The sequence below is a fragment of the Brienomyrus brachyistius genome, chromosome 15, assembly GCF_023856365.1.
Source record: "Brienomyrus brachyistius isolate T26 chromosome 15, BBRACH_0.4, whole genome shotgun sequence".
Classification (NCBI taxonomy): domain Eukaryota; kingdom Metazoa; phylum Chordata; class Actinopteri; order Osteoglossiformes; family Mormyridae; genus Brienomyrus; species Brienomyrus brachyistius.
In genome coordinates this window covers 347,683-370,195 of record NC_064547.1, presented here as the reverse complement: position 1 = coordinate 370,195, position 22,513 = coordinate 347,683, and the positions used below count along the sequence as shown (strand labels likewise).

The window sequence follows — 22,513 nt, the reverse complement described above, 5'->3', positions numbered from 1 at the left end:
TGCTGGTTTTCCAGTTACACTAGGGCCTCTCCTGGCGGCTGGCTGCAGTGAGCACTGGAATCGGTAACGCTGGACCCCTCCAGGTCAGGACACAGGGGAATGAAGCAAGACACGACTCCAGCATGAGCACAGCGAGGGTGCACCCCAGAGGTGCAGAAGCCCAGAAAGGTGCGCACATGCAGAAGGCCCGCTTGCAAGACAGCGAGGCCCCCAGCCGGCTTCACATAGACACTCTGCTCTCTGCATCCCCACATTTCAAAACCTTTATTATGCTCAGTTCACAGATCAGAAACCTTCTTGCATCACCTTGATAAACGCCAGCAACCTGATTTCCGCTCAAATCATCGAATAGGCTGCGGACTCCGGGCCAGAATGCGTCCACAGCGCTGCCCCACGGTCCACACTGAGGTAAGTCCCAATGTGGGTGCTGTGAGGAAGGTACATTTAAAAAAAAAAATAAAAAATTGGAAAAGCTTGCCAAGACCCAACTTCCCACAGCAAAAACGGGGGTGGGGGGGCAGTGTTTCCCTTTGCTCACCCTTCTTGCCACCACACACAGTCTTTCTAAAGAAATAAATGAAGCCACATCTAAGAATCAGCCTTGCATTCCTCTACATGGGACGCACGCTGGAGAGAGGGTGCCAGTTTTGGCCTCTCCGTGTGCATGCAGCTGCAGCTCAAGATGGCGAGGGGGGGGGGTCCGGTCCGGGGGCTGGGTCCTCTCTGGTGGCGTGCCAGTCCGTACTGTTCTGCCTCTCCGCGTTGGGGCCCCTGCAGTCTGCATGTGGTGTGGGGGGGGTCACGCCAGGCTGGGTCTCCACCTCCTGCCACTCATCTCTGGGTGGCTCCACCCCCCCTGGCCCCACCTCCCTGGAGCTTCCAGCGACCCTCCCACCCATGCCAGGCTCCATGACAGCCATCTCCCGTGGCTCATCGGCCTCTGAGGGAGCCCCCCCCAGCGCCTCTGTGATAATGGCAGCAGTTTCGGCTACCCAGTCCAGGTCGCGGGTAGGTGCTGGAGGGGCACCGGGGCGGGCCGGAGCCTCAGGGGGCACATGCAGCTGGCCATTGGCAGGGGTGGCGGCATGGTCTCCACCATTGTTGTTCAGGTTGTCCTGCAGTGTGGTCTGGTTGCCCTGGCCTGCCTGCTGGTTCTGCAGCAGCATCTCCTGGATACGGATCTGCTGCAGGATGGCAGGCAGCTCGTAGTGGTGGAAGAAGTAGATCATGGAGTGCTGTATGGGGACAGGGAGATGGGGTCAGGGGTGGAGTCATGAGTGGGGCAATGATATGATGGGGCAACAGGCCCTAACCTGTATGAAGAGCCAGGAGGTGACCAGGGCCAGGCTGCTGTACTGTCCGTTGAAGCGGTAGTGGTAAGCGTAGAAAGCAAAGTGGTACAAGTAGAAGAACCTGGAGGAAAGGAGAGAAAGTGAAAGGCACGTAATGTGGGCGTGGAGAGACCTGGTGGCAGGGAAGGATAGGCATGGCCCCCCCACCTCGTACCTCAGCCAGTGGCGCTTGCTGGTGTTGGTGTGACAGCAGATGGCGTCATACTGATCAGCCAGCCACACGATGAGGATGATGTAGAAGGCCGTGGTAGTGTCATTGAAGAACTCCGACATGATGGCCTCCATTCCTGTAGGGAGGGGAGGAGGGGCGGGCTGAAGGGGGGGGTGGGAACGGGGCGGCTGCTTAACATTTGGCCTGTGTCTGCATCTTACCAACAAGGGCGAGAATGACGGTGAGCAGAGGGGCTGCTGGGAAGGCGATGGTCATGTTCATCTCCAGCATCTGCAGCAGGTCCACTGGGGGGGGGGGGGGGGGCAGAAAGGAGAGTACGGTGAGCCGTCCACCCACAGCGGGAACACATGGAAACCTAGGAGATGCTAACTCACCTATGAAGACGAAGATCTGGTGGTGCGAGTAGCGAAGCAGCATGGAGACGGACAGCGTCTGTGGGCAGGAAGATGGATGAGAGAGCAGCTGGAAGCCTCGGCACTGACGCACACATTGAGCATGGTGCCCTGTTCTCCAGCATGGAGGAGGCCTTCACCCTTCCTACCTAAAGCTGGAGCGGGGTGCCCCATCCCAGGCATCGCGTATGGAGGGGGCAAGTATTGCCTTCGCCTCAGTTTATACTGTGAGATGATCCAATATTTTGCTGTGCCACAGTAAAATGTGTTAGCTGTAGCAGCCATTGTAAAGTAAGCATCAGACATCTGGTTCTTTCATAAACAAAATCAACCACATCCAGTTAGCTGCTCAACTTCAGTCTGCTTTGTTATGGAAATACCGCGATTCCTGACATGTAAACACGTAGAGCAGTATGGGTCCCCGGCAGGCTGGGTCTGAGGTGGCCAGTATGTGCCTGACTGAATTTATCAGGCTGCTGATAGGAAAGGAGCAAGCAAGGAAGGCTCTTATGCAAGTGAAATCCTGGGAGTGGCTCCTGGATACTCACGAAGATGACCATGATGACGAAGGCAGCCAAGTAGGAGGTGCGGGCCATCCACATGCTGACAAAGCGGTAGTGCTCGCCAGATACCACGTTTCTCAGGAACCCTGTGGGCACACAGTGGGCAACCTGTTAGCCAACATCCAGGGACACAGCAGACATAAGGTCTGTGCTTGGCACCCACAGGCCACCGTGGGCATGCATGGAATCGGCACACCTTTGTTTTCCTCGTTTTCAGCCAAGGCCTTCACGCTGGACATCAGGATGTCGTCATAACCTAGGAATTCATCCAGTAGGAAGCGGCTGAAGCCGTCGCCGAAACACTGGGCCTTCATGGGGTCTGAAAGGACAACCGCGGGAAGTGGCTCAGCGCTGCTGGGGGGACACTGACAGACTGTCCCAGCACACGACCATCTGAAACCGACCTCATAATGGAAGATACTATCACAGTGCAGTTCGTCACCACCAACCTGGCCAGGGGATGTTGTACAGTCAGCCTTACCTAGTGTGACCACCATGACAGGGATGTTCAGGCGCTGCCGCGTACTCTGGGACAGACGAAGGAAGCCGTACTCTAGGGAGTACTCCACGATGTACTCTTCCTGTGGCCACACTGTGGGCATGGGGTGGGTGAGAGCGATATACCATGAACAAACATCAAAACACAGGCAATGTTTAAAAACAGCTGCAGAAAACGACTTTTGTCCCACTGAAGGGGGGGGGGGGTTTCCCCACGATCTGGCCATTTAAAAACATCGTAGGATACAGGACAGTTCCCTTCCAGGAGGGGAAGCCTCCCGGCAAGGTGACCCACTGGCACTGCCACACTATGCCATTAGCGGACCTCCATGGCCGTGTGCCACAGTCATTTAACGCACTCAGGTTTAATAGCACTTTCAAATCACATCGCATATCAATTGAAGAGGAGTTACAGGATGACGACAGAGAGGAGGGATAGGCGAGGGAGTGCCAGAAGAGGGGAGCACAACAAAGACCAAGGATTCAGGGTCAAAACGCCCCAAAAAGGGTGCAAGGAGTGCTGAGGAGGAACCCACAGGCACAGTGCCAAAGACAGGAGTGAAAAGGGCACCCAGGGAGAAGGGGAGGGCAAGTGAGGGAGTGGCCGGAGGAGAAAGGAGGATGGCGGTTTACCTGCTCGCGTCAGCATCTCAATCTCGGAGACGGCGTCCCCCAGAGGCTGCATACCTTTAGTGGGAGCCGGGCTGAAGGAGAGGTCCTGCGTGTCGTTCAGCCCCAAGCCGGGGGTGCTGCCACGGCTCAGTGGGGGGTTCAGCCGGGGCTCCATGTCCAGCTCAAACTGCAGCAGACAAGGACAGGTCTGCTTCAGGGCTTTGAGCACATTATCTCACAAGGGCATAAGGAAGCCAGGCAGATGGAGTCATCAGGTAATACAGAAATCCCTCCTGAGAATGGATGTTCCTGACAAGAAATGTCCTGCAAGCCTACCGCTTAACACTAGGCAGCCCTCATCCGACAGGCTGGCACACTCCTCTGCTAACCTGCACGGAGCTGTTGTCGAACATCTCCACGCTCATCTCCTCCTCCTCCTCCTCCTCTTGGTGCAGGGCCCCCAGCCCCATGGCTTCACCTTCTGGCTCCTTTACGAGACCCTGCAGGCTGTCAGCTTCGTAGAACTGCAGGAAGATGGGCGCACGGCTGGAGTTGCGCTGGATCTCCACACGCAGGATGCCGTCACGGGGCCACTTCTCCCTCACATGCTCCAGGCAGTTGATGGGCGAGCGGGAGAAGGCGATGTGGATGTAGGCCAGGATGAAGAGCACAAAGAGCGCCTGCGGCGAATGGGGGAAGACGAGTGGTCACATGGGAACCATCAGCATGACGATTGGTCAACAATGATTTAGTGTAGCCAATAAGAACACTAAAGGTGGAGGAGCACTCAGTAGGTGATTTTATAGGTAAGACAAACATAGTACAGAGGAGACAGGGATGAGAATTTCCCACAGCAGGTTAGGCTGTTTAAGATACCGCGAACTTCAGGCTTGTTATAGGCTATATTTCTGAAATGTGACATGAATCAAATCTGCATTACTGATACAATTTTAATATAGATGGTTAAGTTTCAAATTTTATAGAAATGACCAAGCAACCTCATTCAATTAACCATTTCTTTCCATAAACGCTTAACCAGTACACAGTCAGGGCAATTAACCATTTCCAAATCTATAAAGCGGGGATTCCCAACTGACAGTACAGTTCGGTATTCAACTGGGCCAGAGAATTCTGGTGGTTGGGGAGAGGGGTTCATTAATTTCCAAAAATCAACTATATATCTTTATATATGTTTTCCTATTAACCGTGTGTAATCCTTCAGTGCATGAATTTTTTGCACAACATATGTTGCTCTGCGGTCATCAAAAGGATGGGATCCCTTCATGAGCCAGATTTTTATAACATCCATCTTTTCCTCCACATGTCCAACTAAGACTGTGTTCACAGACTCCAACCTTCCATTATCGCCTACGAATTCATCATAATATAAAACCCTAACATCACTCAGATGTTTTGTTTGCAATAATCTGCTTACAATATCTTATTAGTCAACATGCAGTATAAAAATAGCAGATATGTGATTAACTTGTTGGCTAACTACCTGTCAGGACCTATTGTAAAAGAAACTAGACCTAAACAGCACTGAATCAGCAGTATTAAAAATGTATACTGATATGCAGAGTTGGAACATGAATGATTGAGAGGAGATCCTGTCAGTAACTGGTCATCTGGGCGTTCCATCAGCATTCCTTTTAAAATGTTCTCCCATTGGCTTTGGATAATAACTAAGGAGCTTAGAATATAACATATTGTCCTGCCTACAGCTACAGAGAAGGGTCTATCCTTACCAAGGCCACAATTTCCTAAAAGGGGGCAAGGAGAGCAAAACACGTCAATGGCACATTTTCTACACGGCTCTTGCTGTGATGAAATGCTGCGATGATGTCATTGCGATAAGTGTGAGTGGAAGGGTCTATGCATGTAAACTGTAAAACAACAAGCTAGTTGTTGCTCAAGGCTTCAGGCAACAAAAGTTCACTTTCTTTTATTTGAGACCTCACACAGGTAAACCACTACCAGCCCCCCTGGAAAGGATCCCCGACCCCACGTGACCAAGCTGCAGCACGGCTCCCGGCTTCTACCCTCAGACAGCCAGTAAGCACTCTCAGCCAGCAGGGTATGTTCCATCAAACGTGAGAGAGCCTCCACTCTCTATCACTCTGCCAAACAAAAGCTAGGGAATCTCAGCCCTGCCCTGCCGATACACTAATCCTTAGCAGAACTGAAATGCTTTATTTAAAATGTGGTCATTCACATACTTTCTTGTGACTGATTCCACATTTTACACTGTACATACAACAGTTAAAGTGAGACAGACTAATTCTGATGTGACTATCAAACCACTGCTGCTCTGCATTTTTTAAAAACATTACATTACTGCAAAGGACCCCAGACCCCTGCCTGCATAAATGACTATTTCTACACCAAATATGTATGGGTGTGGGATAAAAATTTTGAATATTCTTAAGTAATTGTTAATACACACAGATAAGTAGACAAATCAGGCTTTAAAAGGTTGAATAGGCATTCGCAAGCAGTTAGAAGGATTATATAGGGCAGGGACTTTTATGGTAACATTAAAATAATACACCACACTACGGTCCTGTCAGGCAAATCCTACCTTTAAGAGGACCAGAAACTCAAAGATCCTCCTGAAAGACGGTGGGAAGAGCCTGGCGTAGGTCACTGCCATCTTAAAGAAGAGTGCGTGGAACAGCCGGTCCCGCACGTTGATCAGTGGGTTCTGGTTGATGTTCTGGTTCCGTATTCGGTTCGGCCCTGCGTTGTTATTGTTCAGCGGGTTGTTGTTGTTCCCGTTGCCCTGATTTTCTGACATCTTGGTGGCGGGGTACGACGCAGTTAGTTATAAACTTACTATATCACCCACTCACAGAGAACTAGGTTGATAACGGTTGATAACTAGCCGGCCAGCTTGCCAAATGATTGGTGAGTAGTGACATCAACAGAAATCCACCCAGTGTTTAAAAAAAAAATGTTATGAAAATAAGCTTTCCTCCACGCGTGATCAACCAAACCTACCCAGTGATTTCAATCCCTAAGACAAATAGCTTCAACCTAACAGACAGACCAGGTAAAAGAGACTAGAGAGTAACAGGCCGCCTCGGGATCACGTTTTGACAGTGATGTTCGGGGATGAAGGACTAAAGATCGCTTTTACAAGACCCCCCCGAATACGCTCCCTTGCGAGTTGGCCCCATGTCGTGGCCTGTTAGCCGTAAACCCTTCACACATCCCGTCTCGGCGGCATAAGATGTCAAGCGCCCCCTTCAACAAGGTATATAATGCCCTGCAGAAGCATTTTAAAACCATGAGCTGGGTTTGACTTTATTCATTATTATGCGGTCACATGTGGCTAACTCCGCTTAGCTTGGCTATAAACTAGCTGATGGTCGGCTACCGCCTTATTAGCTACCGAGCGGGCTAATGTTGAGCCCTGATTGAATGTATAGCCGCCCGGTTAAATTTCTCTCCAGTGTCCAGATGTAGACCGCTTCGACTCGACGTATTTCACCAGAGAAAGCACCTCACACACTAATACTTTCACTGAATGTTATAGTCACGGCCATTTCCTCGGCGTCTCTGCTCCCACTCCCAGCTGAAATATCATAGTGCAAGACAAGACGCAAGACCGAGAACCAAAGTAAGCACGATGACCTATAGCTATGGGGGCACAGCGCCCCATATCGTTCGGATGTCCACAGACACTTCTGTGGATTTTTATGCTTCGAACCTGTTTTTTGCGTGTCAAAATCGTGCCTTTTAATAATTTCGAGTTGTTGTTAATTATGTACGTACAATAACGTTTTTTTCGATAATTTGATTTATAATGGGACGCTTGGCTGACCGAGACATTGAGGTAGCGAAGGCAGAAGACGAGTGGAGACTCACAAAGTTGCTCTTTAGTGTACAGTAATTAAAAGGACCACGCAGTAAGCAACAATACACAGAGGCAAGAATGACGGGCAAATACCGTGAGGTAATTATACAACACTAGAGCACGTCAGGATTACACATATGACACAGGTAATGGTACACGCGCCAGTTGGGAGCAAAAGTAACCACACTAACAAATACATACAAGGGCTATTTACAGAACATGCGAAGGGCTATGTACAGGGCCCACGAAAATGCCGATCGAGATACTCAATAAACATAATTCTCTGTAATCAGGGATGGACAGCATATACCAGTAAAATGCATATATATAAAATATCTATTTCAAATAAAACACAAAAAATGCAAAAATACTTCGTTATTGTATTCTTGTGTTACTGTATATTTGTTATGAGAGATGGAGTATATCAAGAGAATATGTTTGGTTGTGGAACGAAGGCCCTTTCGGGTACATATCTGTTTTATGTATATGCTTTTTAGAAGAGCAAATTTCCAAAATTCATTCTGCCCATTTTCACTGTTAATGAGATGAGACTACCAATGACCTAAAGTCAGACTTCCTCGTATGTTTCAGTATTTGGAACCAAAACTCACACAGCCCTCGTGTAATTCAACAAATAACTTTCTTTAATTTCTAAAATTCCAGAGCCGTCTTCTAGACTATGTATCCCTTGGGCTGATTAAAAAAAATATGCTAATCAATTGTTTGTCTTTAAATTGTAGAAAGAACATATGTAAAAAAAGATTCTTGACCTGTAATATTTAGTAGTATATCAGAAACAGATCTCGATGTACATGACCCTCTTTTTACGAAGATACTATAATCAAAAGAATGAAACCGACATCCCCCATTGCTTCCGGGATAGGCTCCGGACTCCCCGCGACCCAGAAAGATAAGCCGTTTGGAGGATGGATGGATGGATGGAAACCGACATCCTTACATATTAACAGGCACAGCGAAGGACACCTAAAGGGCCTAACTGAGGTCCTGATAATTTGAACGTTTTTTTTTTTTTTTATTTAAAAAAAAAAAAAAAACTAGATGAAGATAATGGTTAGACTGAATTAATCCAAATATATGTGTATCCGTATTACTATCCGAGTCATATGTATTTTAAAATTAAGACACCCCGATTAATACGTTTTTTTCGTCAATTGTAAGTAATGAGGTTAAATACTGTCGCTGTCTTCAGTGTTTTAGTTATGTACTGATAAGTAGTCAGTTACATCGCAGTACTATTGCGTATTGTATTCCATCCTTTTTTACAACACGGATACATTAAATAAATTAGGGAGATGGTCTTATTGACATAAAGTATGCACGATTTCTAAAATAAAGTACGACCTTTTGAAAATTTGGTTTGCAGGTACAGCGGACACAAGCTACATTTATCAGGATTTAGATGGACAACATAATTACTGAAATATAAAAACGCGACACTACCTGAGTAGAGAGAACTTGAAAAATGGATGTCGCTTATGTGTGCGAGTGGGAGAAGAGACCGAAAAGCAATCATTGTCCCTCTATCCCTCTGGTTTGCGCGTGGTCGTGTAGAAATCTCATTGCCTTCACCACCGATCTCAAAAACGAAGAAGATGAGAAAGGTAGCGTTAACATTTTACTCATGTTGTGTATAGGGTATGGACTCGTTTACTATATTGTCAACTGTACTTGTATATGGTCATTGAATGAGCCTCTAGAATATGTTGTTCAACAGCAAGAATAACAAACCTCTTGTGGTATACCGAGATTGCAATTTTTTGGAGTAATGTGATTATTTGAAATGCGGTGCGAATAATGTTGTGCAATTTGTATTTTCTATATGTGAGATAGTATTTTCTTTGCCAAGAGTTGTCATACTTCAGTGAATAACCTGTCATTTGAGGTTGTAGAAAACATTGCCATTATACAGACTAACAGAAAAAGAGTTTAATATGCAGTGGCTTATTAAACAAAACTTAACTTCTCTTTCTGCTTTAGATCTCAGTCATATGATCCACATTATTGACACAGAACACCCTTGGGATGTGTACTCTATAAATTCAGGTCATACAGAAGTTATCTCCTGTCTTGAATGGGACCAGTCAGGTGAGTGGGTTCAGATGTTTTTTAAAATACATCCTGCCTAATGGTTGCTCGATCACCCACCTGGTGAATCCCTTTTTGCCTTCTGCAGGTTCCAGACTGCTGTCCGCAGATGGAGACGGGCAGATCAAGTGCTGGGGGATGACGGAGCACCTGGTAAACAGCTGGGAGTGTACCATGGGCAGCGCAGTGGAGGGTGACCCAATTGTGGCCCTGTCCTGGCTGCACAATGGGGTCAAGCTGGCTCTGCATGTTGAAAAGGTGGGAGAGGAGGTCATTTTGATTCGGCCTCGAGACTTTGTGGGAGGTGGGAGTGTGTAACACACCATGATGTTGTGGATAATCGTTGTGAAATGTAATGGTTTGTATTACTTTCACTTTTATTGCAGTCTGGCTCCACCAACTTTGGGGAGAAGTTCTCGCGGGTGAAGTTCTCACCGTCCCTGACACTGTTTGGCGGGAAGCCGATGGAGGGCTGGCTGGCGGTGACCGTGAGTGGGCTGGTGACGGTGTCACTGCTGAAGCCCAGCGGTGCCTTGCTGACGGCCAGCGAGAGCCTGTGTCGGCTGCGAGGCCGTGTCGCACTGGCCGACATCGCCTTCACCAGTGGCGGCAACATCGTGGTGGCGGCAGCGGACGGGAGCAGCTCCTCACCCGTGCAGTTCTTCAAGGTGTGCGTCAGCGTTGTCAATGAGAAGTGTCGTATTGACACAGAGCTGCTGCCCTCACTATTCATGCGGCTCACCATCGATGCCGTGCGGCGGGAGAAGTACCCCGCCGTCACTCACCTCAAGTTCCTCACGCGGGAGAACTCGGAGCAGGTGAGGCTCTACGAGGGCGCTGAAGGGATGGATGATGGATATACATTGCTGGGCAGGGTTCTGCTAATCTGATAACCACTAATTAGCAATGCTGACTTTTTTGTTAGCTGATTAGCATTTCCGCTAACTTTGAAAATCGTTACGAACTAGTTAGCTTCTGCTAAATTTAGTCCCGCTAAATGTAAATCTGCTGACAATTTTTTGCAGGTGAAGTTAATAAAGTAAATAGATGGTCAAAAGCATTTGAAGGTTCTAAAATTACACATTTTTGTTCCAGTCTGTTGTGAGCGTGTCTGCAACAGTACGTATATCTGGCACGCTGTTGGCTGACTGTGTAAACACAAGATGAGATTGGTTGATAAGTTGTCGTATTTTATATAGTTTGACAAAATGTAAGTGAACAAAAGGAAAGTTCATTTAAATTGGGGAACCCTGAACTAAGCAGAGATCTGGGGCCTGTATCACGAAGCTCGATTTCTTGCTGAATCGCATAACTCGTCAGATTTCAGGTACCTTAGTTTAAATGGACTTGGAATCTTCATCGACTTGCATTTATCCCAGACTACCTTAAATATGACAAGGTATCTGGCTAAGTAAGAAATCCTGCTTCATCTCCTGTTTTTCTTCCTTTACTCTCTGGGTTCTGATTCACAGAGCTTTTCACTTGTTAAGTGTGATGTAATGAATGATGTAAAGATGTTTCTGGAGCCCTCCAGCCCAAACGCATCACAGTGACCGAGTTGGTTACATCATTCACCATAACTTTAATGATGCATTACTAAGGATGAAAAGGGGGTAACTTCCCTTTAATAAAAGGGAAAGGGGGGAGGAGTAAAACGAGTGAAAACCATTTATTCAAAACCAATCATTTTTCCTATAGTATTTGCGGTTTTAATATTAAAGAACCTCAGAACTAACTTTGCGGCCTCGAAATTGAACTAAGCTGTGCACCCAAAACCCAGGATTGTATTGAGCTGTGAATTTTGTGAACTGTTACATCCCAATACTAAATATAAAAAAATTGTGAAAATGGCTACTTAGTTTACACAGTCATTTCCTCTTCTCTCACATCACAAAGAAACAGGTAGAAGGAGAATTATTTCATTTCTTACTTTCAGATTGATTGAAAAACTCAGACATGCAACACAGTGGAATATTGGGTTGTACTCTGGCCCTGTAAATAGTACTGTCACATGATTGAAACATAACAACTGGATGGGCCAATAAAGAGCTGAGACCCTCCCCTCTAGTTCCGGGTAAACGCCACCAAGCTTGTAGTCCCCAAGCGGCTTAACTGAGGTCAAAATGTCGGCATGAGCCAGTCACAGAATAGGGCTCCTCATATCTCGCAAACAGAATATCATTGAAAGAAAATTTATTCTACAGGTTACAGAATCCATCAATGCCCAATTGGGTAAGTCAGAAATATGCCTCGCTAATCACCCCAGCCCTGTGATAGTAAATTGCTAAACAGCTTAGAATTTCAGCTCTCTGCGTATGTTTTTAAGGGTTTCAGAGCCAAAAATCAAACTGAAGCTAAATGCATATAGTAAAACTTAGCGGTTAATGCTTATCGTTGGCTTCCACACAATAGTTTTAGTGGTTCATCGGTTTACCGCTATTGAATTAAACTTTGCAGTTAGCGGATTAACGAAGCTAACTTTTGGTTGGCTGTGCACACCACTGTGAATACGTAATGAAAGCCTAGCTAAGCTCAAAATAAAAAAACTCGCAAGACCCTGATGGCATCTTGCATAGTTTAAAAAAAGATGAGGTATATTATTTGCTGACCTTTAACTTTGCTATTTCAGAAATCCATATCTGCTGGTGTGGTATCTTCTGATTGGAAGCTTGGTAATATAGCGCCCATATTCAAAAAAAGATGATAGAAGTAATCCAGCAAGCTATAGGCCAATTAATTTAACTTGCATAATTGGAGAAGTAAAGGAAGTTATTATCCAAGCGAAAATGATAATTACCTGGATTTGAATAATATTCTGAGGGATAACCAACATGGATTTAGGAGAGGTAGATCCATTTTAACTAATCTGCTCGAGTTCTTTGGGGAAGCTACATGAGAAATTGATCACAAAAAGGACTATAATGTGATCTACTTAGATTTCCAGAAGGCCTTTGATGTTTCTCCCACAAACGGCTCTTGCTTAAGCTCAAAGCAGCAGGGATTTTAGGAACTGTAGCAGCTTGGATTGAAAACTGGCTAATGGACAGGAAGCAGTGGGTAGTTATTAGAGACATAATGTCACAGTGGGCCTGCGTTCATAGTGGGGTCCCCCATGGTTCAGTTTTAGGTTTGCTATCATTCCTAATTTAAATTAACGATATTGACACCAATACATACAGTAAACTGGTTAAATTTGCAGATGACATCAAGGTGGGTGGTGTAGCAGATACTGATCTAGCAACACAGAGGCTGCAGTGGGATCTGGATTTAATTAGCGACTGGGCTGATACCTGAGCACTTCTTTATACAGCGTGTAGCTAGAGTATGGAATAGTCTTCCTGTTGGTGTAGTGCAAGCTAAAACCTTGGGTTCCTTTAAATCAGAGTTGGATAAGAATTTAACAACTTTAAGCGATTAATTTAGTTCTCCCCAAACGAGCTTGATGGGCCAAATGGTCTCCTCTCGTTTGTAAATTTCTTATGTACCCTGGGGGGTGGATAATTGTGGAGAATTCTGTGACCCTGCATCACCATGCTTGGGGGCTGTGATTCCTGCCCTGTTGTGTGTGTGTGTGTGTGAGAGAAAGAGAGAGAGAGAACACTCTCCTTGGCTTTATGTGGTTTCCCTCCAAGTTTCGTCTGCAATCCAAAGATGGGAAATGAGTTGTGGGAGTGAATTAGCATCATTAAAATGCCCACAATGTGTGTGCATTTGCATGTACCCATTAGACTGATTCTCCACTGCCCTGTGCCCCCAGCTTCCTGGGACAGGCTCCAGACCCCCTGTGAACTTTGGATGAGCGGTTTTGTAAGCTGTACAGCTCAGCAGTGTTTCCTGTAGACGGTGTAATATTTGAGCCTGACATTTCCCCACTCTGGCTTTCCTCGAGGTCTTGCTGTGCGCTTCCAGTCAGATGGGCAGTATCGTTGAATGCTGGTCATTGCGCAAAGAGGGCCTTCCTGTCAATAACATCTTCCAGCACCGCTCGCCTGTGGGTGAGTCACCATGCAGGGTGTCAGCCTGACACCTCCCCCCAAAGGCTCCATCGGCCAGTGCCATCTCCATCTCCCTGGACATCAATCTCCTCCTTTCTCAGGCTTCATTAACACGACTTGCGCGACTTATGCGAGACAATGTAATGTTGTGATAATGCGCTATATAAAAATAAATTTGTTGTTGTTTGTTGTTGTTGACTTGCAGTGCTTTTTTTAATAAATTCTTTCCTCCACCTTCTGCAGTTGGAGAGAAGCAACCGACTATCCTGAAATGGCGCATCCTCTCTGCCACCAATGACCTGGACCGCGTGTCAGCCATTGCTCTGCCGAAGCTGCCCATCTCCATCTCCAACACCGACCTCAAGGTGGCATCTGACACCAAGTTCTGCCCTGGCCTTGGTATGATGTCCTTCTCCATGCCCCTACAGTGCAGGTCATGATTCACTTTTCCGTGTGCACTTACGGTCCGTGCACAAGGAGAATGACATAAATTTCTGCATCTGGTGTGTGCTGGGTGGCGCACGTGTAGCCCCAAAAAATTATTTACCCAAAATAAACTATAGCCAAACAGAATTTATCTATGTGTCAACTAAGCTGCTGGTGTTGCCGAGAGTTGTGTCAATAGACACAAATATGTGCCGACGAATGAAGTGTGATGATGGGCGAAAAACATCTGTCCAGATGCTAGCTTTTCAGTATGATACAGATGTTTACCTGCACTCAGAATTTGATCAGCAGATTAGTAATACGCCTAAAATATTAATGAGAGGCTTACTGTGGTGCCCAAAAGTTAGTGATCTGTATAAATTAGGCGTATCATTATGTTTAGTAAACGTGTCGGACTTTAAACTGCAAAAGTACCGCCACACAACCAGCGTCTTTTTTACTTTGTTTGTCTACATTATCGTGTCTTTTAAAAGGTTTTATGGCTGTCGAGCTGCCCTTTTCTTCACCACCGCTTCAGTGCTTATCGCTTCCATGATTTACCAAAACGTGAGGCTGCCTGCTGCTCCCAGGCCCAGGTGAAGAGCGTGCTGGCTCGGTTGCTAACTACTCTGCTGTCCCTGCTGCACTCTGTGGCCAGAGCAGGCCTGGCGCTGGCCTTCCACGATGGCAGCATCCAGATCCTGCACCGGCTATCCCTGCACACAATGGGTGTCTTCTATGGCCCGGCCTCCTGTGGGCCCTCGCAGCGTGTGGGCGAGGAGCCTGCCATCAAGCGGCAGCGTGCCCCTGGCCCCGCCGCCCACTTCAAAGCCCTGCAATTCTCCTGGACCTCGCTGGCACTGGTCGGGATTGACAACCACGGCAAGGTACATCTCATCTCCTCTTTCTCTGTTTGAATCCGTACCCATAATGCTTTGCTTGCTGGTCTAGGCATGTCATTGGCACAGGCTGTCCTTGGGGGGAATGCTGCCTGTCTGGATACAGCAGGTGGTCTGAACCCACCAGCAGATATCTGAAGGCAGTATGGTCACACAGAGTAAAACTCAAACTAAATGGGTTTTTTGTGTTTCCTAATTACTAGTTAAGGACCCGAATGATCTCTGTTACTAAATAATTACATGATTAATAATTATGAAGAACTGATTGCCTTTTTCGCTGTGGTTCATTTCCCTTCCTCCTGACCATCCTCAGCTGCACATGATTCGCGTTTCACCATCCATGGGGCAGATGCTGGATATGAATACGCTGTTGCGCCACCTGCTGTTCCTGCTCGAGTACTGCATGGTGACGGGCTACGACTGGTGGGACGTGCTGCTGCATGTGCAGCCAGGGATGGTGCACAACCTGGTGGAAAAGCTGCATGAGGAGTACATGCGTCAGAACCAGGCCCTTCAGCAGGTATGTGGGGGCGAGGCTTATAGGTATGGATGGGGTTTGTGAATGTGGGCGGGGCCTTTAGGCATGGGCGCTGTTAAATGGCTGTGGACGGAGGTCAGTCTGCCTCCTCTTGGCTACCATTACGGATCTCATTACGGAAACTTGCTGGCGAGTTTAACCATCGCATTGATATACAGGCAGATTCTCAACTTGTGTAAAAATTACTTAAGTATATCCTGTATTGTACAAAAAATATCCAAGATACATAGTTTGTGTGAGTGCTTATGGGTAAAGGTATTATGAATGAAGTATGATATGTGCTCCTGTGTACGTTGGCTGATGTTTTTGGTATAAGACAGTGGGGTGCAGTCTTTTTGCAGTGAGAGCTACTTTTACAAAGAAAAGCTGCCCATTTTCACCGATATATTTAGACGAGGGGGCGGCATGGTGGTGCAGTGGTTAGCACTGTTGCCTCACACCTCTGGGACCCGGGTTCGAGTCTCCGCCTGGGTCACATGTGTGTGGAGTTTGCATGTTCTCCCCATGTCGTTGTGGGGTTTCCTCCGGATACTCCAGTTTCCCCCCACAGTCCAAAGACATGCTGAGGCTAATTGGAGTTACTAAATTGCCCAAACATGTGCATGTGTGCGTGAATGGTGTGTGAGTGTGCCCTGCGATGCGCTGGCCCCCCATCCTGGGTTGTTCCCTGCCTCGTGCCCATTGCTTCCGGGATAGGCTCCGGACCCCCCACAACATATTTTGCCAATTTGGGGGTTGGAGGTTTAGGCCTCACTAAGGTGCCTTGAATGGGGGGAGGTCATATTATCATTAAATAGGCATTAAGGGATGGGTTATTTATGTAGCTGGACAGCTAAGTAGGTGGGCCTGATCGCCACACATGGTTTCCTCATGCTGACAGGGCTGTTGGCGCCCCCCTGCAGGTGCTGTCGACCCGCATCGTGGCCGTCAAAGCGTCCCTGTGCAAGCTGTCCTCCGCCACGACAGCGCGTGCCTGCGACTTCCATGCCAAGCTGCTCCTCATCGCCATTAGCTCCACTCTCAAATCGCTACTGCGGCCACACCTGCTCAACACACCGGACAAGACGCCTGGGGACCGGCTGGCTGAGATCTGCGCCAAGAACACGGATACAGGTAAGGGGCCGCTGGGAGACCCCACAGCCCCTCCTCTACCTTAGTCTCTGTGTGCATTAGTGACCACACCTCCACCTCACCCACATGCCTCTGGTTAGTGACTTTCTGTGACGAGGTGGAGTTAAAGCATCACCCCCCCCCCATCACAAAACGTGCGCCATATTCAGCTCTGATCGTACAATTGAACTAAGAAATGTCACATTACAAATAAAGCAGCATTCAGACAGTCAGACTAGAAACCGGCATGGGGCTGAATTAAGTCTGTTAGCAGGAAGCGCACGCACCCTGCAGTGGTCAGGTATCCTCCCAGACATCCAGCAGTAAGATTGACTTTGAGTATTAAGCAGTGTGTGTCTCATGCCTCTAAGAACAGATCTGAGGTGATTTGGCACAGTGATGTTTCCAGCAGCTTTGGGCTGCTATGATCACACACTGCGGCATCCTCTTCCTCACGAGTCTCCTGCATCTTCACCCTCCCCAGATATTGACAAGGTGATGATCAACCTAAAGACAGAGGAATTTGTGCTGGACGCTTCCACACTGCAGAGCCTGCAACAACTCATCCAGTGGGTGGGGGACTTTGTGCTTTACCTGCTGGCCAACCTGCCAAACCAGGTGAGGCTCCGTGGGGACTGGTGCAGCTGACAGACTTATGGATTATTGAAGCCATTGCCAGTGATCTGACCCTGTTAGCCACAAGTAATGGCTCCATGGTATACCCCCCTGTGTCACAGGGCTCCATGGTACGGCCCAACTTTGGCTTCCTGCGTGATGGCCTTCCCCTCCCCATTAACGCACAGAGCTCAATGGTACGGCCCAACTTCAGCTTCCTGCGTGATGGCCTTCCTCTCCCCATTAACGCACTTGGCTCCTCCTATGTCACAGGGCTCCATGGTACGGCCCGGCTTCCTGCGTGATGGCCTTCCCCTCCCCATTAACGCACTTGGCTCCTCCCATGTCACAGGGCTCCATGGTACGGCCCGGCTTCGGCTTCCTGCGTGATGGCCCCTCCCTGGGCCTGCTCCGCGAGATGATGGTGGTGATCCGCATCTGGGGCCTGCTGAAGCCGGGCTGCCTGCCAATCTACACGGCCACGTCGGACAACCAGGACAGCATGTTCTTGCTCTTCCGCCTGCTTACCAAACTCTGGCTCTGCGGTATGTGTGAGGTGGCACTCGGGATGTGATTTTGGGCCTCCCAGATGGGACCCAAGCGAGTTGGGCTGTAGCAAGGTAGCGATCTCTGCCTATGTCCGGATGTAGTAGTACTCCTTTTGGCCCCTTAAGCAAAACCTTCAATCCTAATTGCTTCGAGGTCACTCTGACTCTGCTGTTGGTCCATAGCAATCTCATATGCAAAAGAGCAGACTCCGTTCACGATGGTAGTTTGTGTGTTCTATAGATCTGCCTTCCTGTCATTAAAAGCTGTGTGAATACCTGGTGCTGACATTGTCCTCCCCCCATTCAGTGCGGGACGAGGGCCACCCCCAGGAGCCAGACGAGCCCCTCATCGACGAGTGCTGTCTCCTCCCCAGTCAGCTGCTGGTGCCCACACTCGACTGGCTGCCCATCAATGATGGCATCATCTGCAAACTGCAGGGCAAGCACCCCCTGCGGCTGCAGTTCGGGAAGCCCCACAGCCTGCCCGGGCTCGGCCCTGGCCCCCCCTCCCAGGTGGAGGTCTTCTCCAGGTAGGCCAAACCTCGCTCTTGTGTCTTCTCGGAGGTTCGCCTCTTCAGCCGCACACTTACCATCATTTCTGTCCCTCGATTGCCTTGCAGGACCCCTGGCTGTCAGCGGATGGACCACCTGCGCTGTCTGCACATGGGGGTCTGTCCCACCGAGGACAGCAAGGCCTGCACCAGGTAACACTCTTGGCTCCCCCCATGTCACAGGGCTCCATGGTAAAGCCCATCTTCCATCCCATCTCATCTGCCTGCCACCTTTGAGCTTGAGCTTGTTTACTGCGCCCTGTTTCCTGTTCTGTCTTTATATCAGTTATGCTCATTCTGTGCTTCCCTTGGACAATGCAGCTCTCTGTGTTGCTGAGGATCGTTTAAGGGACTTTTTTTATGACCCGTATTGACAGTGGGGCCCTCCTGCGGACACAAACCCAGAACCTCCTCTTTGATCACTCACGCTGTCATGGGCCCGTCCTGCTCTGAGCACATGGCCGCACCCCTCCTTCATCCTGTCTTGTACCATCTCCTTCATTTCGCTGATTTGTGTTCACTCTTCAGCATGGGACGGAGTGGTGTCTCTGAGGCATGGGATCTGTGCCAGCAAATGGATGGTTGTCGGTTCAAATCCTGTGAATGCCTGGAGTGATCCTACTCCATTGGGCCCTTGAGCAAAGTTCTTAACGTGCAATTGCTTCATCCTGGGTATGATGTTAATCTGCATCCAGCCCTAAAAGGAGGTTAATCCAGGGAATAACTTAGGGGCAGGTGGTAGGATTGGCACTCCATCCACCAGAAAAAAACCTCTCATTGGTTCATTTGGACTAGTGTGGTGCTGAGGTATCAGCCGCCACGTGACTATGCCCAGGTTCTCATCCCTAATCAGTGCATGCATGCACCTTACCTCTTGAGCATGATGTTGCAGTGAGCGTATCTCATGGCATCCTGCTCACGTACAGAAGCAGCCATTTCTGAATGTGGTAGGACAGCAGGGAACCTCGGGGTCCTGACCATGTTCTTTTGGGGGGGGGGGGTGATATGCCTCAGGTGCGGCTGTGTCACCATGCTCCATTCACCTAACAAGACCACGGCCGTGAAGCAGTGGGAGCAGCGCTGGATGAAGAACTGCTTGTGTGGAGGCCTGTGGAGGAGGGTCCCCAGCAGTGTGGCCTGAGGGAAGCTGGAGGGGCGCATGGGGACAGCCCGGACTGCAGGGGGCGCACAGGGGCCGCCCCGGTTTACAGAGAGCCTCGGCAAGGGCGGCACATGTGGCATTGCAGCTTATGTCCCGTAAGCCGCAGAGATACAGTAACAGAAGAGTCCCAGATCATGTACCATCACTTAAACATGCCGAATCGGAGCAAGAAAACACACTGAATTTGTCCACACTTATTTTTATAGCGGTTTTTATTGGAACACATCCCAGCACTTTTTCCACCCCTATAACAAACTCTAATAAAAACCCAGTAGCTGTGAGAGTTTCTGCGTTAATGATCTGATGAATCGTGTGCCAGGTTTGAGAAGGGTTGGAAGTGCTGGGAAAGCTATTTCTGACTGGCTCCCAGTGAGAGCCTGCCGTTTAGCCCCAGTCTGTGGACGTAGTAATTATGTCATCTTTAGACTAAAATGGACTTTTTATACTTTTGTTACAGTTTTTATAAGAAAAAATGCCAGCAACAATGGAAGCATGATAATAAATGAAACTGTGTGTGAGTTTGGGATATGCTCTATGGTGTAATGAGGACTGGAAACCACAGGGGGCTTGGGTTTTAGTCAGATGTCTAGAAATAGCTAGGATTTATATTTAAACATTCCTCAGTAAAGCGCAGAAGAACTGGATAGATCAAAATTAAGGTAAATTTGGAGAGTTGCATGAATTTCAATGCGATCATAATTAGAAATTAATCCCTGTGTTTGTGTTAATTTTCAGCTCTGTTCTCAGAAGCTGTGAACAGCTCTAGGCTTAACCATCCTGAGTTCATTGTTATCTTTAAATACAGTGCAGTGTGTATGCTAGGAGTGCCGTCAGTGGCACCCTGTCTAGCTAATCCTTTGACGTGCTGTTTGTGTTTATTAATTCAGCCGGTACCACTTGCTAATGTGGCTTTCACACCATTGTGTACAGGCTCCCAGGACCTGCACAGAATTAAGCTTCTGTATAATAAAAGTGATAATCAGAGGAAATAATGGATGTGCAAATTAACAGTAGCTACCTTTCAGTGGCTCTGGCTGGGGTCTAATTATCGTGTTCGTGGCAGTGGAGTCGCAGGGATCTCATTCAGACAGTTCAGTTTGCTAATAATACTGGCTGTAGTGACCTTGGAGTATAAGATCAGTGGAGCAAGACGGAGGCAATGATACGGAGGGGGGAGGGGTTGGGGTGCTCTGTAAAGGTTGTAGACACTTCAATGGGTGGTGTTAAGGCGTTAAGTCGTACCTCATGCCGATTGCTCTACCACTCTGCAGTTTGATTAATTTTTTTTAAATGACATTAAGGAAAGTAAGTGCAAGGACACCATGTCTGTAAAGTGCAATGTGTGTGGCTGCTTGTAGCCACTAGGAGGTGCAGTATTAGCAGTAGGATGAGGTTGAGTCATTCTCTGTTGCCATGGCAACTGGTCACCAGCCACATGCCAAGAGATTCCTCAATAAATGACACCCAGTTGGCTATAATGAGGCTGATTAGCCTGTTAAGGGTAAGTAGGGCCAGCTGGTTGGATTTGGGGAAGGGTCTGTGTGCTGTGATTGATGTAATTGTGACAAGTGTTTGGTATAGGGGAGGGGTGCCTCTGTTTTTTCATTATTTGTTACAGGGGTGCCCCTCCTATTTGATGCTCCCGCATCCCACACAGCCACCTAGCCGTGCCATCATTACCATCCCATTTAAGGCTAGCTCACGTATGTGATGCCAGCTTGCTATTTTCTCTGTGCCTAAAACTGTCCTACTGAAAAGTCAAATGGAGTCCTCAATTGACTAAAATCAATATGAAAAACGACACTTTTATTCCTACATAAACGATCATTGAGTGACTAATACAGAACCAAAAAAATCACACTATATATAAAATGTGAAGAGACCTCTTGCCTATCATTGCTGTCCTACAGGACAATAAAGCTGCTACCACAGGTGCAACTACCTAAAGGCTGCATTTCTGCAGGTGCAGTTCTGTGTCCTGTGAGATTAGACCCCGGATGCCTGAATGTTGGAATCGCTGCAGTATCTATCTGCAGATTATCCCAATGCAATCTGTGTGGAGAAATGCAACATGCAGTTAGTTCAAAGCAGGCTACTTGTCATTTCACACCTTCTCATCATGTCAGTGAAAATGTGATTTGGCAAAGTACAGCTGTGCAGTCTCTAACTCTGGATGTCTTTGGGTTTGCTTGAGCAGAGTCATGTGACTATATCTCCTATTTCCAGGCTGAGGAGGTGCTGCTCTCACACTGGCTGTGTACATTTTAGAAATGGTGCTTCCATTTTAGTAGTCAGTTTAGTAGTTTCTGTCTCTGCTAACTTTCAGGATGGCATTCAGAAAGCCTGTACAAGTCATCAGCAGCTACAAAGGAAGTGTTGCAATAGGATAATTTACTACACGTATGGATTCTCAAAAGGCAGTGTTATTGTGGAAATAATTAGATGGTAATGGGAACACTGGTGGAACCACACTGGAAACAAAAGACCTAAGGCAATGATTTTCTTTCCACCTTCACAGGTGACCAAGGTTTCAGCGGGTCAGGTTAACGACTGTATTACTGGAGCTGGAGCAGCTATGAAGGTGTCTGTGGAGAATTGAGCTAGAGCATAAATCACAGCTGCAGAAGATGGTATTAGGTCCCGCTCAGGAATAAGCTTGTCCAGTTATATCTCTGGCATTTGTCTGTTTGAAATGTTCCCATTTATCAGAAAGCCATTTTCCCTCCAAAAACTCTATCACGGCCTCTGTGACTCTCCCCCTACTGTCAGCTTCTCTATGTTCTGTTATATGATGAAGCAGGGACTGGCCAGCTGCCGTTGGGTGCTTGTGGGTCAGGTGAAGATGCTCCAGGGGCAGCTGGTCGCTTCCCTTCGGCAAGTGCTCACATTCAGCAAGCCCGCTCGCGGTATACTGGCATTTAGAAATGTTAGTTGCAAAACAATCAATCTCTGTTGCATATAAACAAACAAGGGACATGCATTTAGAGAAAAATAGTGTCAAGAATTGTTGATATCGCTAATTTATTCCAAAAGTTTTTTTCTATTACAATTTATAGGGGTAAAGAGCACAAAATGTCCTTAGATGTAAAAGTAAGTCCATTTTGGAGGGACCGAG

The 22,513-nt window shown here is 47.7% G+C and overlaps 2 protein-coding genes across 11 annotated transcripts; one reads left to right on the top strand and one right to left on the bottom strand.

The window, feature by feature from the left end:
* Nucleotides 1-249: 249 nt before the first annotated feature.
* tmem259 (transmembrane protein 259) lies at nt 250-7,277 on the bottom strand. 4 transcript variants are annotated; one of them, XM_048976074.1, is made up of 11 exons: nt 6,171-7,277; nt 3,979-4,269; nt 3,611-3,776; nt 2,961-3,071; nt 2,676-2,798; nt 2,465-2,565; nt 1,899-1,956; nt 1,725-1,808; nt 1,507-1,639; nt 1,314-1,413; nt 250-1,235 (listed from the first exon to the last, which is right to left on the bottom strand). In XM_048976074.1, the coding sequence occupies exons 1-11, from the start codon at nt 6,384-6,386 to the stop codon at nt 678-680; spliced, it is 1,941 nt and encodes a 646-aa protein (XP_048832031.1). In that variant the 5' UTR covers nt 6,387-7,277; the 3' UTR covers nt 250-677. The 4 variants fall into 4 exon arrangements, with proteins under 4 accessions (XP_048832031.1, XP_048832032.1, XP_048832029.1 ...); XM_048976075.1 differs by having other exon boundaries at nt 3,665-3,776; XM_048976072.1 differs by having other exon boundaries at nt 1,725-1,956.
* Nucleotides 7,278-7,362: 85 nt separating this feature from the next.
* med16 (mediator complex subunit 16) lies at nt 7,363-19,916 on the top strand. Of its 7 annotated transcripts, none has more exons than XM_048976067.1 (16): nt 7,363-7,547; nt 8,332-8,450; nt 8,833-9,070; nt 9,447-9,554; nt 9,643-9,812; nt 9,941-10,372; nt 13,444-13,549; nt 13,793-13,948; nt 14,639-14,862; nt 15,188-15,394; nt 16,315-16,525; nt 17,007-17,140; nt 17,490-17,682; nt 17,993-18,215; nt 18,306-18,389; nt 19,251-19,916. In XM_048976067.1, the coding sequence occupies exons 3-16, from the start codon at nt 8,932-8,934 to the stop codon at nt 19,375-19,377; spliced, it is 2,514 nt and encodes an 837-aa protein (XP_048832024.1). In that variant the 5' UTR covers nt 7,363-7,547; nt 8,332-8,450; nt 8,833-8,931; the 3' UTR covers nt 19,378-19,916. The 7 variants fall into 7 exon arrangements, with proteins under 7 accessions (XP_048832024.1, XP_048832025.1, XP_048832026.1 ...); XM_048976066.1 differs by lacking the exon at nt 7,363-7,547 and adding an exon at nt 7,579-7,594; XM_048976068.1 differs by lacking the exon at nt 8,332-8,450.
* Nucleotides 19,917-22,513: the final 2,597 nt, after the last annotated feature.

What these genes read in the sequence shown, in the direction of transcription:
- med16 (XM_048976068.1), top strand. Translation starts at nt 8,932, where the DNA reads ATGGATGTCGCTTATGTGTGCGAGTGGGAGAAGAGACCGAAAAGCAAT. An exon ending in CAAGTTCTGCCCTGGCCTTG is followed by an intron (nt 13,949 to 14,638) that starts GTATGATGTCCT and finishes TGGCCAGAGCAG; the next exon opens with GCCTGGCGCTGGCCTTCCAC. An exon ending in GGATTGACAACCACGGCAAG is followed by an intron (nt 14,863 to 15,187) that starts GTACATCTCATC and finishes GACCATCCTCAG; the next exon opens with CTGCACATGATTCGCGTTTC.
- tmem259 (XM_048976072.1), bottom strand. Translation starts at nt 6,386, where the DNA reads ATGTCAGAAAATCAGGGCAACGGGAACAACAACAACCCGCTGAACAAT. An exon ending in AGTTTCTGGTCCTCTTAAAG is followed by an intron (nt 4,270 to 6,170) that starts GTAGGATTTGCC and finishes CATTCGCCGCAG; the next exon opens with GCGCTCTTTGTGCTCTTCAT. An exon ending in CGTCATTCTCGCCCTTGTTG is followed by an intron (nt 1,640 to 1,724) that starts GTAAGATGCAGA and finishes CCCTCCCTACAG; the next exon opens with GAATGGAGGCCATCATGTCG.